The 16,486-nt window shown below is 48.2% G+C and overlaps 1 protein-coding gene across 1 annotated transcript in view; it reads right to left on the reverse strand.

Moving 5' to 3' along the window:
- The window catches only part of KDM1A (lysine demethylase 1A), a 171,720-nt gene that overhangs the window by 110,355 nt on the left and 44,879 nt on the right, over positions 1-16,486 (reverse strand). Inside the window, exons 6-7 of the mRNA XM_044997670.1 lie at positions 15,126-15,218; positions 13,432-13,538 (exon numbers count right to left, since the gene is read on the reverse strand). Coding sequence (XP_044853605.1) covers positions 13,432-13,538; positions 15,126-15,218 — 200 coding nt within the window. The remainder of the gene's footprint in view (positions 1-13,431; positions 13,539-15,125; positions 15,219-16,486) is intronic.

The raw sequence follows: 16,486 nt of genomic DNA on the forward strand, positions 1-16,486 counted from the left end.
TTCGAAAAGAGTTTGTCCTTATCAAAGGGGAGATCCTCCACTTTGGTCTGGAGTTCTTTAGGAATGCCTGACACAGAGAGCCATGAGGATCTGCGCATAACCACAGCAGTTGCAGTGGTATGGGCTGCTGTGTCCGCCGTCTCTAAGGACGCCTGTAGGGCCGTTCTGGAGATCAGTTGTCCCTCAGACAGGATTGATTTGAAGTCTGCTCTTCTGTCCTCTGGGATGTATGAGGCAAATTCGAAAAGCTTATTGTAATTATCAAAATCATAGCTGGCGAGGAGAGCAGAATAATTTGCAATCCTGAATTGTAGTGTAGAGGATGTATAAACCTTGCAGCCCAGGACATCAAGGCGTCTAAGGTCCTTGTCTTGCGGGGTGGGTCGATATTGTGACTGTTTGGTCCGCTGTGCAACTGCATCGATGACAAGAGAGTTCGGAGGTGGATGAGAAAATAGGAAGTCTGCGTCCTTTGCAGGAATGTAGTATTTACGTTCGGCCTTCTTGCAAGTTGGTACTAGAGAAGCTGGGGTTTGCCAGAAAGTGTCAGCTGGCTCCATGAGTGCTTCATTAATAGGGAGCGCGATTTTCGAGGGCGCAGACGGTTGAAGGATTTTGAGGAGTTTGTGTTGAGTCTCCTGAACCTCTTCTAAGGGGATATCCTGACTGAGTGCAACCCTCCTGAAAAGTTCTTGAAATTGTTTGCAGTCGTCCATGGTCTGTGGAGGTGAAGGGAGGATGGCTTCATCTGAGGTTAATGGAGAGTTAGGGTTAGGCGAGTCAGGATATGGTGCGTAGCTCCCAGGCTCAGGAGGGGGCTCAGATACCCTGGAAGTGGATGGAGCAGGAGACTGAGGCACCGAAGGAAGATGATTGGTAGGAGGATTCTGCCACGGGTACCACTGAGGCCAAGGCATGGGGTAGGAGAACTCAGGCATCACCCACGGGGGGGCAACGTAGGGAAACTGAGGCTGCTGAGCTTGAGCCGTGACCTGAGGTGGTAAAGGTGCCTGTGGAGGAGAAGCAGGAGGGGAGAACTCCGCTTGCTGCTGTAGCTCAAGGTCACCGTCGGTGAAAGCCAGTTCAGGTGGAGAAAGTGGCAGGTCAAGAAAGGAGTCCTCTGTATCTAGGAGCGGAGAGTGAGGCTCAGGTGGCACTAAAAGGTCACTTTGAGTGAGCAACTGTTGTTCCTGCTCCCTAGGCTGAGCTAAGCCTGTTCTCTGCTCTAGCTCATTAGTAGGAGAGAATGACAGAGAGTGTCCTGCTGTATTGAGGTTAGAGGTGCCCTGCAGGGGGTCTGCTGCTGGTGCGCGGGTAGAAGAGTGGCTGGGTGCCGACGCTCTTCTCGGTGCCGAGGCTGATTGCGCTGTCAGCACCGCAGCTATTTTTGTTGCTGAGGCAGAGCGCACTGGCGGGATCGCGGCCGCTTTTAGCGCTGAAACTGACCAGGCTGTGAGTATCGCAGCCGTTTTGGGTGTCGGTGCCAAACGAGCTGCCGGCACCACGGTCGTTGCCGGTGCCGAGGAGGAACGTGGTGCCGGTGCTTAGCCCGTCTCGGTGCCGAAGAGGAGTGAGGTGTCCGCGCTGCAGTCGTTTGCGGCGCTGAGGGGACCGAATGAACAAGTGCCTTCCCAGCACGGGAGATCTGGTCCCTGCCTCTCAGCTCTGTCAGAGCAGTAGCTGAGGCATCAGAAGAGGCTGAAGCAGCTGTCTTTCGTGCTACCAGCACAGGGGGTAGGGATCTCGCCGGAGACCCCTTACCCTTGTTAAAGTCTCGTTTGTGAGACTTTTGCACTTCGTGCCTCCGCTCCAGGGAGGGTGAAGCGACGCTCCCCACCGGTTCCGATCTGGCTGGGGAGCGTGTGGGAGCGGGTTCCACTTTTCCCATCTCCGACAGCGGCTGCAGGGATTTTTCCATCATAATGATCTTGAGGCGCAGACCCCTGTCACGACGAGCTCTTGATTTGAGGCTCGCACAATGGAGGCACTTCACGGGGATGTGGGTGTCCCCGAGGCACTTCACACACAGAGTGGCCATCTGACCATGGCATGGAGTCCTGACAGGAGATGCATCTTTTGAAACCTGAAGCTCCTGGCATTATGAGTTAGAGATGGGTGAGGAAAGTGTCTCAATGGGAGACAAGCCTGAGGGGGTTTTTTGGGTTTTTTTTCTTTTTTTTTAAACTAAGTAACTAACTATGTAACTATACTAAAGGAAGGGAAACAACTGGGAAGTAATTAATAATTATTTCTATGTTTCCTATAGAGATCAGGGAAGAGAAGGCAGCACTGCCCCGAGTCCCGTCTTCAGCCGAGGACGGTTGAGAAGGAACTGAGGAGGGTGTGGGGCGCACGCACTCAGGAAGATTCCATCTAGACGGGAGATACCATCTGAGTGCGTGCACCTCAACCAGGCACTGCTACCGAAAATCTCCGATCGACAGTGCTGGGACGCACCGTCACCTAGAGTGGAGCACCCACAGGGACAGCACTCGAAGAAGAATGGATGCTAAGTGAGCCACGGATGTGTAATCGATAAGGCCATCTCCTGTCTCCTTTGCTAAAACATGCATCATCAATTACAGAGAGGACTGCACAAAGAAAAGGGATGATCTTGTAGTTAAGGACTGCACTGGACTCTAGAAAACTGGGTTCTATTCCTGGCTCTGCCATAGGATTCCTTTGATACTGGGAACATTACAAACCAAAGTTTTCTGAAGTGGTCACTAACATCGTGTTCCCTCCCCATATTCAACTTTACTCACGGTACCATCTCCTTTAACAGAGAACTCATATGCCTTGTCTTTGGTACAATGATTTCTCTTTTCCCTCCAGGATGGTGCCCCTTCTGTGTTTGGAGCCAATGCCATATCTGCTGTCCACCTGACCTACTTTTCAGTCCTGCCCTTCTATTGGGGTGCCAGTTCATATGAGGATGTCAGCACTGGAGGCATAGGTGCTGGGTCTATCTGTACCAGCATCTGTAGCAACATCCAATGCCAGAGACTGAGAGCCAACGTGAACAGTGTCAATGTGGCCTCTTTCAGTTGTGTTTTCTTCCCTGCCTCTCCTTCGCTGATGGACTTTAGGGTGTGCTGTCTGCTTGGAGCTCTCACTGAGAACTACCACTTTGGTTCTTTGGAGGTGGATGCCAGGTGTGAGGTGACACATCCATTGTGTAAGTGTAATATCAGGCACGTGTACCTCCACTTGAGAATTCTCAAGGAGGACTTACACACTTAACATGTATCAGAGAAGTGGCTTGCCCCCAGACAGAGAGATAATTTGCTGTGCCCATGGACCACAGGAATGAGCCTGTTGCTGGTGAGGCAGGGCTTAAATCCTAAGGGTTTCAAGTCTGCCATGGCAGTTGGCACAAGGCTACTCATGCCTCTGTACAGGGGGCATATGTTCACCTTTTAAGGGGAATGTCCAAGCTAAAGAATTAACAAAGACCAAGGATGAAAACAGATTCTCCTCACAGAGCTAGTCAAGAGGATGAATTCAATGCTCAGAGAAGTACAGTGGGTTGGACATTTGACAGGGTTCCATCTTGATGACACAAGCGGCAAGAGGGAACTGAAGGAGAGTCACATCCACTCTGTTCTTTATGCCCTCACATGGAAGCATAAAACAGCAAAGGTCACATGCACAGCCCTGATGTACACTGCAATTCAAAAAGAAAAATCTGATCTTACATGCATGGGATGCATGCACCCCTACAATAGGATCCAGGCTGACATACTCAAACAATCCTCCAGAGACTTGGGATAGACTAGATCTGTGGCGCCCAAACTACGGGATGCATTCCCCCTGGGAGGGGGCACTTAGGAATGTTCAGGGGGCTCAGCGGGCCCAAGCCAGCCCTCGCAGGGAAGGAGCACCACCCAGCACCGTTCTGCCCCCAGCCATGGCCATGGCTTCTGGCCCCACCCCAACCACAGCTCCATTTCTGGCCTCGGCCCTGGCCTTGGCCCATAGCTCGGCTGCAGTTCCACACCTGGCCACAGCTCCAGCCCTGCCCCCAGCTCTGCTCCCAGACCCTGGCTCCCCCCGGGTGTGGGGGGTGAGCTAAAAAATTTGGGGAAGAAGCTATGAAATCCCTGCTAACATCTGTAGATGACAAAGACTGGTAGATGTACAACTAAGACCAAACACTGATGGTTATTTAATCTCAAATATCAAGTATTAAACTGCTCCTCCAAAGGTTCTGCTTGAGCATGTAACCAGCACAATCTACATCTAAACACCAAAAATTCTTTAACCGTCACTCACAATAAGACAGTATTGTCTTATCTATTAATTCTCTCATAGAAGAGCCAACTGGCAATACAGAAAACAGCTACTAAGCAGCTCTGCCCATTTCAGCTCAGAAGCAGAATTTTTTCCCCCCTCAGTACAAGGTACTGACCCTCTAAGAGTCTGCTTGACCCTTTGACCCCTCCCCCTCCTGAGAACAGCTTCAAAACTGGGGAAAAAAAAGATACAAGAGATGGACACACTGCCTGGATTGGCTGAAGTATGTTAAATGGTAGTCTCATTGATGGACAAGACATAAGCTTTACTATTCTCTTACAAGTAGCCAGCTACCAAGCCAGATGATTAGTAGGAAGTAGTATTTACAATCTTTTAAATCAGCGATTTGTAGATGACAAAGATTGGTAGATGACAAATGATGAAGACAGGTCACTGAGAGGCAAAAATCAGACACTTTAATATAGGTAAGTGTGAGCTTGTACATCTAAGAACAAAACAATGTTGGACACACAGGGCTGGGATCTAGTCTGGAGAACAGTGACTCTGAAAAGGACTTGTGGGATATGGAATAGGAAACCCAGTAGTATGCTATGACAAAAAGAGCTAGTGTTATCCTTGTATATATAAAAAAAGACGGTTATTCACCTTTGTAACTGTTGTTCTTCGAGATGTGTTGCTCATATCCATTCCAATTAGGTGTGCGCGCGCCGCTTGCACGTTCGTCGGAAGATTTTTACCCTAGCAACACTCGGTGGGTCGGCTGGGCGCCCCCTGGAGTGGCGCCGCTATAGCGCCGGATATATACCCCTGCCGACCCATCCGCCCCTCAGTTCCTTCTTGCCGGCTACTCCGACAGTGGGGAAGGAGGGCGGGTTTGGAATGGATATGAGCAACACATCTCGAAGAACAACAGTTACAAAGGTGAGTAACCGTCTTTTCTTCTTCGACTGCTTGCTCATATCGATTCCAATTAGGTGATTCCCAAGCATTACCTAGGCGGTGGGGTCGGAGTGAGACGTTGCAGAATGCAAAACTGATTAGCCGAAGGCTGCAACGTCTCTGAACTGTTGGACCAATGCGTAGTGTGAGGCAAAGGTGTGAATCGATGACCAGGTAGCCGCCCGACATATTTCCTGGATGGGGACATGAGCCAGGAAGGCGGCAGAAGAGGCCTGCGCCCGCGTAGAATGGGCGGTGAGATGGCTAGCGGGAACGTGAGCCAAGTCGTAGCACGTTCGGATGCAGGATGTCACCCAAGATGAGATCCGTTGGGAAGAGACCGGCATGCCTTTCATGCGGTCTGCCACCGCTACAAAGAGCTGGGGTGAACGCCGGAAGGGTTTTGTTCTCTCTATATAAAAAGTGAGAGCCCTATGGACATCCAAAGTATGTTGTTGTTGTTCCCGGCGCGATGAGTACGGCTTCGGGGAAAAAAACAGGGAGGAAGATGGCTTGATTGACATAAAAGGCAGACACCACCTTAGGGAGGAAAGAGGGGTGTGGTCGCAGGTGTACCTTGTCCTTGTGGAAGACCGTATACGGGGGATCAGCTGTCAAGGCACGAAGCTCCGAATCTCGCCTCGCCGAGGTGATAGCGACGAGGAAGGCCGTCTTCCAGGAAAGGTACAGCAGGGAGCAGGAGGCCAGAGGCTCGAAGGGGGCCCCCATAAGCTTGGTTAACACCAGGTTTAGATCCCAGGTGGGGGTTGGGCGCCTGACTTGAGGGTACAACCGTTCCAATCCCTTAAGGAACCTGGAAACTATGGGGTGAGAAAAAACTGAACGGCCACTCTCAACTGGGTGAAAAGCAGAAATAGCTGCCAGATGTACCAGGCCCTGCTGTTTCAGGGACCAGAGGTAATCCAGGAGCGCAGGGACAGAAACCTCTCTGGGAATTAAGAAGCAGCAAAGAGTCCTGTGGCACCTTATAGACTAACAGACGTTTTGCAGCATGAGCTTTCGTGGGTGAATACCCACTTCTTCGGATGCAAGACCTTGCTCATGCTGCAAAACGTCTGTTAGTCTATAAGGTGCCACAGGACTCTTTGCTGCTTCTACAGAACCAGACTAACACGGCTACCCCTCTGATATCTGGGAATTAAGCTACTCTGAGCGCACCAGAGGGAGAAACGCTTCCACTTGGGAAGATAAGTCGTCCTAGTGGAAGGCTTTCTACTTCCCAAGAGTACCTGTTGCACCGAGGCAGAGCAACGCAACTCAGATTGGTTCAACCACGTAGCAGCCATGCTGTGAGATGAAGGGACTGCAGGTCTGGGTGGTGAAGCCTGCCGAAGACCTGCGTTATGAGGTCCAGCCACAGTGGCAGGAGAATCGGATCCGCCACTGAGAGGTCGAACAACAGGGTGTACCAAAGCTGCCTCGGCCACGCTGGAGCAATGAGGATCAGGTTGGCTCTGTCCCTGCGGAGCTTTAGTAGGACTCTGTGAACGAGGGGAAATAGAGGGAAGGCATAAAATAGGTGCCTTGTCCATGGGAGGAGGAATGTGTCTGAGAGGGAGCCCGGGGAGCGTCCTTGGTAGGAGCAGAACACCTGGCATTTCCTGTTCTCTCGGGAGGCAAAGAGGTCTATGTGGGGAAAGCCCCACCTCCGGAAAACGGAATGGATGACGTCGGGACGGATCGACCACTCGTGAGACAGGAAGGACCTGCTGAGGCGATCTGGACTCCTGGGAGAAAAGACGCTACCAAATCGATAGAGTGGGCTATGCAAAAGTCCCACAGGTGAGTGGCCTCTTGACAAAGGAGGGAGGAGCGTGCCCCACCCTGCTTGGTTATGTAAAACATGGTCGTTGTGTTGTCCGTGAACACTGATACACAACTGCCTTGGAGATGGTCCCGAAACACCTGGCATGCTAGACGGACTGCTCTCAGCTCCCTCACGTTGATATGCAAGGCCAGCTCCTGGGGCAACCAGAGGCCTTGAGTGTGAAGGTTCCCAAGGTGGGCACCCCAACCCAGAGATGATGAGTCCGTGGTCAGTGCCATCGAGGGTTGAGGTGGGTGGAACGGCATCCCTGCGCAGACTCCAGTGGGGTCTAACCACCAAGTGAGGGAGTCGAGAACCGTCCTGGGGATAGTGATCACCGAATCTAGATTGTCTCTGTGTGGACGGTATAGTGAAGCAAGCCGGGTTTGGAAGCACCGGAGTCGTAGCCTCGCATACTTGGTCACAAAGGTGCAGGATGCCATGTGACCTAATAGGCTGAGGCAGGTGCACACCGACATTGTCGGGAAGGATTGAAGGCTTCAAATGATGGAAGACACTGTTTGAAAATGTGACTGAGGAAGGCAGGCCCTGGCCAGATTGGAGTCCAGAACTGCTCCAATAAAGTCTATTCTCTGCGTTGGAGTCAGAGTAGACTTTTCTACGTTGATCATAGAATCATAGAATCTGAGGGTTGGAAGGGACCTCAGGAGGTCATCTAGTCCAACCCCCTGCTCAAAGCAGGACCAAACCCAACTAAATCATCCCAGCCAGGGCTTTGTCAAGCCTGACCTTAAAAACCTCTAAGGAAGGAGATTCCACTACCTCCCTAGGTAACCCATTCCAGTTCTTCACCACCCTACTAGTGAAAAAGTTTTTCCTAATATCCAACCTAAACCTCCCCCTCTGCAACTTGAGACCATTACTCCTTGTTCTGTCATCTTCTACCACTGAGAACAGTCTAGATCCATCCTCTTTGGAACCCCCTTTCAGGTAGTTGAAAGCAGCTGTCAAATCCCCCCTCATTCTCTCTCATGAGGCCTAGCCTCCCGAAGAGGTCTTTGACGATGCACAGGTGCTGTGATACTTGCAACTGGGAAGTCCCTTGAATGAGCCAATCGTCGAGATACGGGTAGACGTGTATTCGACGATGGCGGAGGGAGGCAGCTACTACAGCCATACATTTGGTGAAGACTCTTGGGGCCGTAGAAAGACCGAAGGTAAGCACCATGAACTGGAAGTGCTGTTGGTTGACCACAAAACGGAGATACCGTCTGTGGGGCGGATAAATGGCAATGTGGAAATACGCGTCCTTCATATCGAGGGCGGCATACCAGTCTCCCGGATCCAGGGATGGGATGATGGTCCCCAGGGATACCATGCGGAACTTCAGTTTTATCATGAATTTGTTGAGTTCTCGCAGGTCCAAGATCGGTCGGAGACCGCCCTTTGCCTTGGGGATTAAAAAGTAGCGGGAATAGAATCCCTTGCCCTTCATGTCTTCTGGCACCTCCTCTATGGCTCCCAGATTTAGGAGCGCGTGAACCTCTTGTAAGAGGAATTGCTCGTGAGAGGGGTCCCTGAAGAGGGACGGATAGGGAGGTTGGGAGGGGGATGGAGAAACAAATTGGAGGTGGTATCCTGCTTCCACCGTGCGGAGGTCAGCTGGAACCAGGCAGGGAGGAAATGGGAGAGGCAGTTGAAGAAGGAGGGAGAAGGATCCGGCAGGGTAACTGGTGGGCCGTCCTCGGACGTCCCATCAAAAGTTTTGTTTGGGCCCCGTAGGTGGCTTAGGGGGCGCTTGACTTTGGTTTCCCTGAGGGCCAGACTGTCTCCTCCGATTCCCCCTGCCGCGCTGTCTGGTCGTATCCTGACGCGGCCCAGCCTGGTTGTAAGGGTGGTGTGGTTGGGGCCGGAAGGACCTTCGTTGGGTCACCGGCGTGTGCATACCCAATGAGCGCATTATGATTCGATTCTCCTTCAGACTCTGCAACCTGGGGTCGGTTTTGTCTGAAAAAAGGCACCTGGCCCTCAAAAGGTAAATCCTGAATTGTCTGCTGCAATTCTGGAGGTAGGCCTGAGGCTTGTAGCCAGGAGATGTGTCTCATTGTTACCCCAGATGCGAGCGTTCTGGCTGCCGAGTCTGCTGCATCCAGAGAGGCCTGGAGGGAAGTTCTTGCCACTTTTTTACCCTCCTCTAGCAAGGCCGTAAATTCTGTGCGGGACTCCTGGGGAAGGAGTTCTGCAAACTTCTCCTGTGCCGGGAGTGTCTGCGGGACAAACGGTAGTGAGATTGGTACCGAGAGTCGGATCGGTGCCAGGAGTATCTGTCCGGTGAACGAGATGCTGAACGTCTCCGCGAGTACGACCGGTACCGCGATGGAGAGCGGTGCCGGGACTGCGAGAGGTGCCGGGATCAGGAACGGTGTGAGCGGGAGCGTCTCTGAGACTGTGACGTGGAATGACGTCTCTAAGGTGGACCGACGGAAGGAGGCCTTATCAGGGCCGGCTTGCCGACGGATTGGATAACCCGCACCGGCGGTGCCGGGGGTTGAGGCTGCATCAACTCCGTCAGCACGATGAGCTCTCGTGCCGTTGAGAAGGTCTCCGGCGTAGAAGGGAGAGCTAGCTCAACCGCAGCGTGAAGCGGGGAGCTATGTGGTACCGGACTCGACGGCCCTTGTGGTGCCAGAATCGACGGTGCCATGCTAGGAGCTGCCAACTGCGGTGCCGGTGTTGACGGTGCCGCAGCGGTTACCGGGGTCCGACGGACGGACTTTGATGCGCGCTCCTTCTGCGAGGATGGGGTCGGAGCACTATGGCGTTTCCCAGTCGGGGAAAGGGAGTGGTGCCGGGGAGTCGGTGCCGGCAGATGTCGGTGCCGGGAGTCCTTCTCGGTACCAGAATTATCCGGTGCCGAAAGTGCGCTCCTCACCGAGGCAGTCTGTTGGGTGTTCGGTGCCGGCGCCGCAGGACTAAGTGCCGACTCCATGAGGAGCTGCTTTAATCGGAAGTCCCGCTCCTTCGTTCTTGGTTTGAACGACTTGCAAATGCGGCACTTGTCCGTCAGGTGGGATTCTCCTAAGCACTTTAGGCAGGAATCGTGAGGATCCCCTACTGGCATCGGCTTCTGGCACGCTGAGCACAGTTTGAATCCCGGTGCCTTGGGCATGGGCCCGCACCGGGTCGGAGGAAAGGGGCTAATCCCCAGTCCCCCGTTCAACTATATACACTAACTATGAATATAATTACTAAAAGTAACTATAACTACAAGAACTCGAACTATAAACATGGTAAAGAGTAAATAACTACGAGAAGCTAGGGATGTGGAGGTCAGCAAAGCCACTCTCCACAGTTCCAACGACCGTCACGAGCGGTAAGAAGGAACTGAGGGGCGGATGGGTCGGCAGGGGTATATATCTGGTGCTATAGCGGCGCCGCTCCAGGGGGCACCCAGCCGACCCACCGAGTGTTGCTAGGGTAAAAATCTTCCGACGAACATGCACGCGGCACGCGCACATCTAATTGGAATTGATATGAGCAAGCACTCGAAGAAGAATCTGAATATTCAAAAGTAGGATATTATCACCTCTGCTGCTGTTAAAAATTGGACAGAGTTCAGATAAAAACTACAGAAGTCATTCAAAGTATTCAAGCTTATCGAACAGAATGTTAACAGGCAATTTGATCATGATTTAATAAGTATCTACATAGAGAAGATTTCTAACAAAGATATAAGATCCAAAGGCTGCAAGTTGAAGTCAGCAAAGCTCAGACTAAAGAAGATTCAACTTAAACAGTAAGTGCAATTAACCACTGAAACCACTTATCAAGGAGTATGTTAAGTTTTTCATTACCTGAAATCTAAACAACCAAAACTGGATCTCCTAAAAGATAAGTCCCAGTTCAGCAACTGGGTTAGAAGCATGACTCATGGGGTGAAATTCTATCACCTATATTATGCAGGAGGTCATCTTAGATTCCCTATGATCTTAAAAGCTAGAATATGAAAAGCAAAAGAGAAAAGGAATAAATAAATAAGCAGATTGGGCAACTTCAAAATCTGTATACTAGGACCAATAGAAGTGAAGGAATCGTGTATTTGAAAAGAAAAGCACTAGATTCTGTCTGCAACAATAGGAAGCAATGTCTGGATTCCAGTGTATAGAATATTTTGATAGCCACTTTCATGCGTCTGAAAACTGTAGCCTGCAAGACGCCTCCTAAATTTTTTGTTATAAACAGAGGGCATGGAGGGGCATCCAATTTTTAAATGCAGCCGTCCTTTCAGTGTGGAAGATAAATGCTCTTAACCCGTGGAAGCCAACCTGCATTCCTTGGATAGGTAAAAGAGCAAATAAAGAGAAAAATAAAAGGAAGGAAGGAAAGGAAGGAAGGAAGTCATGTTGATGTGTAAAGGACAATAAGTCTTTGGTGAAAATTCAATTGCTATCCCAAGAATTATAAGAAGGTACTCTTGGAAGACACCACTTTAATTCTCTGACCCTCCCTGAAGAGGAAATTACTACCACGAAACCATCTTTGAGAGACAAGAAAAGAAAAGGTTTTCCTTGTGGTTCACAGCAGGTAAATGAGCAAAACGAAGGATGAAACAAACCACACTTAGCCACTATACACAGTAAGCTGGATGAAACTATAACTAAAAATAGAATAAAACATCTAAAATATGTGATGTGATCCAAAAATGTGATGGGTTCTAACCAGCACAGTTTCTACAAAGGAAACAGTGTCTCACCAACCTATTAGAATTTTTGAAACAGGTCAGTAAAGTGGTGGTTAAAGCAGAACCAGTCAACATAACAGACTTGAAACAGGTCAGTAAAGTGGTGGTTAAAGGAGAACCAGTCAACATAACAGACTTTCAAAAGGCTTTGACAAGGTCACACACAAGAGACTACTAAAGAGCCTAAATAATGGGAGGGGGAGAAGCAAATACTGTCATGGATCAAAAACTAGCTGAGAAATGGGAAACAAAGTAGGAATAAATGGTCAATTGACTAACAGCAGGGTACCTTAAAGTCCCATCACAGGCGTGGTGTTTAATATATTAGTGTTCTAGAAAGGGGTCTGAGTAGTGAGATAACAAAATTTTAAGATGACAAAGTTACTTAGGTTTGTCAGATCCAGATAAGTTCAGAGGGACTCATCCAAGCAAGGAGAATGTTAATTTAGAACTACCATGTTGTACAATCAGCTCAAGAAAGTGACCTGGCATCATTGCTGGCAGGTTAGTGAAAACTTCTACTCAATGTTCAGCTGCAATTTAAGAAGAAAGAAAGAAAGAAAGAGGTGCAAAAATGTTAGGAACCATCAAGAATGGGACGAAGAACACAGAAAAATGTCTTTGCCAATTTGAGCTGGGAGGAAGTCCTTCCTGTCCCAAATATAGCAATCAGTTAGACCCACAGCACGTGGGCAAGACCCACCAGCCAGACACCCTCACGCCAAAGATTATGCTTTCTCTACTCTGGAGAAAGAATGGAGTTTTGGTGCTGTCCTGATATTTGAGATAGCTGCAGTGTGTGATTGTTATATTCTGCTGTGAATCATAGAATATTATTAGAATCATAGAATATTAGGGTTGGAAGGGACCTCAGGAGGTCATCTAGTCCAACCCCCTGCTCAAAGCAGGACCAATCCCCAGATTTTTACCCCAGTTCCCCAAATGGCCCCCTCAAGGATTGAATTCACAACTCTGGGTTTAGCAGACCAATGCTCAAACCACTGAGCTATCCCTCCCCGCCTGTGGGGAGACGAAGGAACGAAAATCAGATCACAAGACTCCTGGGGGAGGGATCTCTCAGTGGTTTGAGCATTGGCCTGCTAAACCCAGTGTTGTAAGTTCAATCCTTGAGGGGGCCATTTAGGGATCTGGGGCAAAAATATGTCTGGGGATTGGTCCTGCTCTGAGCAGGGGGTTGGACTAGATGACCTCCTGAGGTCCCTTCCAACCCTGATATTCTATGATTCTAAGACTACTCAAGGAAGCAGATTTTTTTGAACATAAACCCTTGCATGGACAATTACCTAAATGTGCACCCTCAGCCCAAAGAATTCCATCTCAATCTTGGTGGAAAGGGGTATTTGTTAAGTGCTTTCCTAATGATCTTCTGGACTACACAAGAGTGAGATGAGTGCACTGACTACAGCTCTTGCTAAAACAAAAAAGAATGATGGCATCACCACACTCTCTTAAGAGGCAGGGTGCACTGAACAAAGAAATCTGAATATCCCTGCTTCTGAGCTGAAATAGGTCTAGTTACCTAGCTGCCCATCTGGATTGGCAATGGTCACGGCCACAAGTTCACCAGTCCCAGTGCATGCTGTCACAGGGCACTCAATCATACCAGTGCCTTATTACAACTGATAACTGGCTAAATAAATTTGTTTCATTAGCTAAATTCTCTCTTTAAGCAGCAAGTTCATACCCTGGCTTCCAGAAGTGTGACATCCATCCCAAAACTCTGCAACTGGCGAGCTGCAGCCAAGCCAGAGACTCCAGAACCTATAATGATCACCTTGCCAGTCTTCTTAGCTAGAGAAATGAAAGCATAAGTTACAGGATAGATGTGTTTATTGGTGCAAGCCTAGGAGTCCAAGCTCAGTTTTAATCCTGAAATTAGTAAGGATGGAAGTCTATTTTAAAACAGTCTAATAGTAAAATGTAGCTGTGATTGCTTCATCACAGCTAGTTGTTAGCAGGAAAAATTTGTATAATTCTGAATTAAATATAAGCAGCACTTAGTAGCCAGCAGAAGTTAATGATGAAAAGAAAATGCAGGTAAAGCACAATCTAGGTAGAAAGTTAACAGCAACAGTCACCTGAACAGAGACCCTAGATTGCACGTTCACACAAGGGCACTGGGGCCAGCAGGATACTGTAACCAGGAGGGATCTCCCTATCAGACATTTCCACTCTGGGGAAAGAGGCAGTTCCAGGAGGATTGTGCAGCTGAGGAAAGGAATCAGCTTATTTGTCATTCTGAAGGAAAGTGTTTTTGTTCCTTCTCTCCTTCATGGAGGAGTTGGAAGCATTGGGCAGGGCTGGGTCAGATGTTTGTTTGAAAGTGCAATCTGCAATCTATATACATTGATCTGCATCTGGATAAGATGCAGACTTACAGGGACACTGAGGTGGTTTCGGTTTAAAAGGGAAAGTTATTTTTAAATATGAGCTCTTCAAAGAAGCCACAACAGCCTTCCTCTTTGGCTTGTGCTCCCAAGCAAAACTCACATTGCACTATGATTTGTGCACCTTTGAGGTAGTGTCAGTGGAGGTGAATTAGCACAACATCCCTCCCTTGGACAGGTCAATCATGTACCACCTGTCAGCTACAACACTCCTGGAACCTTCCAAGTGGTCCCTGAATTATGCAGGAAGCGAGATCCCCAAAAGCAAGGCAATCAGCAAAATATTTTGTTGAAATACAAAAACAACAATGCAGCATAGGGAAAACAGAAGAGAAAAACAACACTTAGTGCAGGATCCTCAAACTGAGGAGAAAGCATGAGTAATTTGAGAGGTGACACAAGGGCTTGTCTACATATAAAATTGTATTGCTTTAACTATACTGGTATAGATAGAACCTCCCCCCATCCAGTGAGGAGGTCTTTAAAGGGTTCTATTAAAAAAAAATAGAAAAGCTATACACAACTTCATAGAACTAAGGAAAATGTATTATTCTTACACAATAAAATTAAGATTTATTTCTCAGTCACTTTACTGGGACTAAGACCATGACAAGTTTTGAAGCTTTACATTCCAAGTGTTATACACAAACAAGAAGAAGTCTGAAATATTCATTGCAAAACATTTTTTTACTCCAAAGTAACTCAAATACAGGACAGGCAACACTCGTATTGTGGTGATGAATGACAGAAATATCTATAAATATAACATCTTCAAACTTTTCAGATAATTCAGCTTTCGGCTGTGGAAAAAAATGCAAAATTTTAGCCAAAAAGCAAAATTTTGGAAGCCAAATCAAGAATGCCAAAGAGCATGCCCTTCTCAAGCCTTTACTAGTGTTCCAATATCATGATGCTAAAAATAAGGTGCATTTTGGGCCCACAGATCACAGAAAAGAATAATTATTTAATTTGAAATCATTGGTGAACCTACTTGGTAGAGGCTTTACTCTTTTGTAGATACCGAAGTTGATTAGGCCATGGCGCTCTAGATAGCTATGCACTCTGTGAACTAGCACAGTATCACCTACAGAATAAGAAAGATTAAATAATTATGTATTTTTAATTACTCTATATTAAAACAATCCATAGAGACATTTACTGGATGGCCTAATGGATTTACATAGGATGAAGAAATATTTAGACTGATGCCTACCTTTAATATAACTAACCACACCCACACTACCACCCATGTGCATCATTGTAAGAGACCATTTACTGCACAAATTTCACTCCCCACTTTGATTCTCTAGGTGAAGAGTGATATAGCTGCTTTGCATGGCCCTGCAGGACCCACAGCACTAGGAACCAAAGGGATCGTCTAACTCTTCCTTCATTATCCAGTGTGTAGCGCAGCTGCCTACCAGCATTGGGGAGGCACCTTTACCTTGCTGCCATTCAGCACTCGAGCCCTCCAGACAGTGTGGAATGTATTTTTAAAAGACTAAATATATTTTTTGTATTTGCAGACATTTGTTTGGGAAACTGGGTCAAGTCATGGTTTTACAGGTCTCTCTTCCTTTTCACATATTCCTGTTAAGTTACGTGAGTCCAATTCAAGTTAATTCTTTTCTGAGGTTCTATCATTCACAGTTCCCCTCTACTCCAGACAAACCAAGTGAGCTACCAGTATTGTCTCTCACTCTCACTAAACTCCCCACATAAGCATGTTCAGTAGGGGAAAAGCCTGCTCCTTCCTCTCCACGCTGTCTGTACACTGCTTAAAGATGGTGCTCACCTCCTTATTTTTTTATTTCAGGTGCCGTGACTGTGATGGGCAGGGAGAGAGGGAGGGGTGCCTTAGGGTGTTTGTCCCTTCTTTTTATAGGGTCAGTCCCCTCTTGAAACACATTTCCAGCTGAGATTCAGGAGACAGATGTAAGGATGTTCCCTGCTGGTTGTTTTCCCCTGTCTGAACTTTCTTTGTCTCCCCTGTGGTGCTGTATGGAATATGGGAGACACTTTATGATATTATGGATACCAATATTGTAAAATTGCAATGAGTCATGCCAGATATGCCATGTAGGTATCTGCAAAAATGTTATTTTTTTTTATGTTTGTATCACAAGTTATAGATAAGTACGGTATATAGCTGTATTTTAAAACTTGTGCTGTGCATCTGGGTGACACCCTCAGACAGACTGGCATTGGCACTGCCTAGCCTGCTTGACCATAGAATATCAGGGTTGGAAGTGACCTCAGGAGGTCATCTAGTCCAACCCCCTGCTCAAAGCAGGACCAATCCCCAGACATGTTTTTGCCCCAGATCCCTAAATGACCCCCTCAAGGATTGAA

Source organism: Mauremys mutica, chromosome 23, assembly GCF_020497125.1.
Source record: "Mauremys mutica isolate MM-2020 ecotype Southern chromosome 23, ASM2049712v1, whole genome shotgun sequence".
NCBI classification, from domain to species: Eukaryota; Metazoa; Chordata; order Testudines; family Geoemydidae; genus Mauremys; species Mauremys mutica.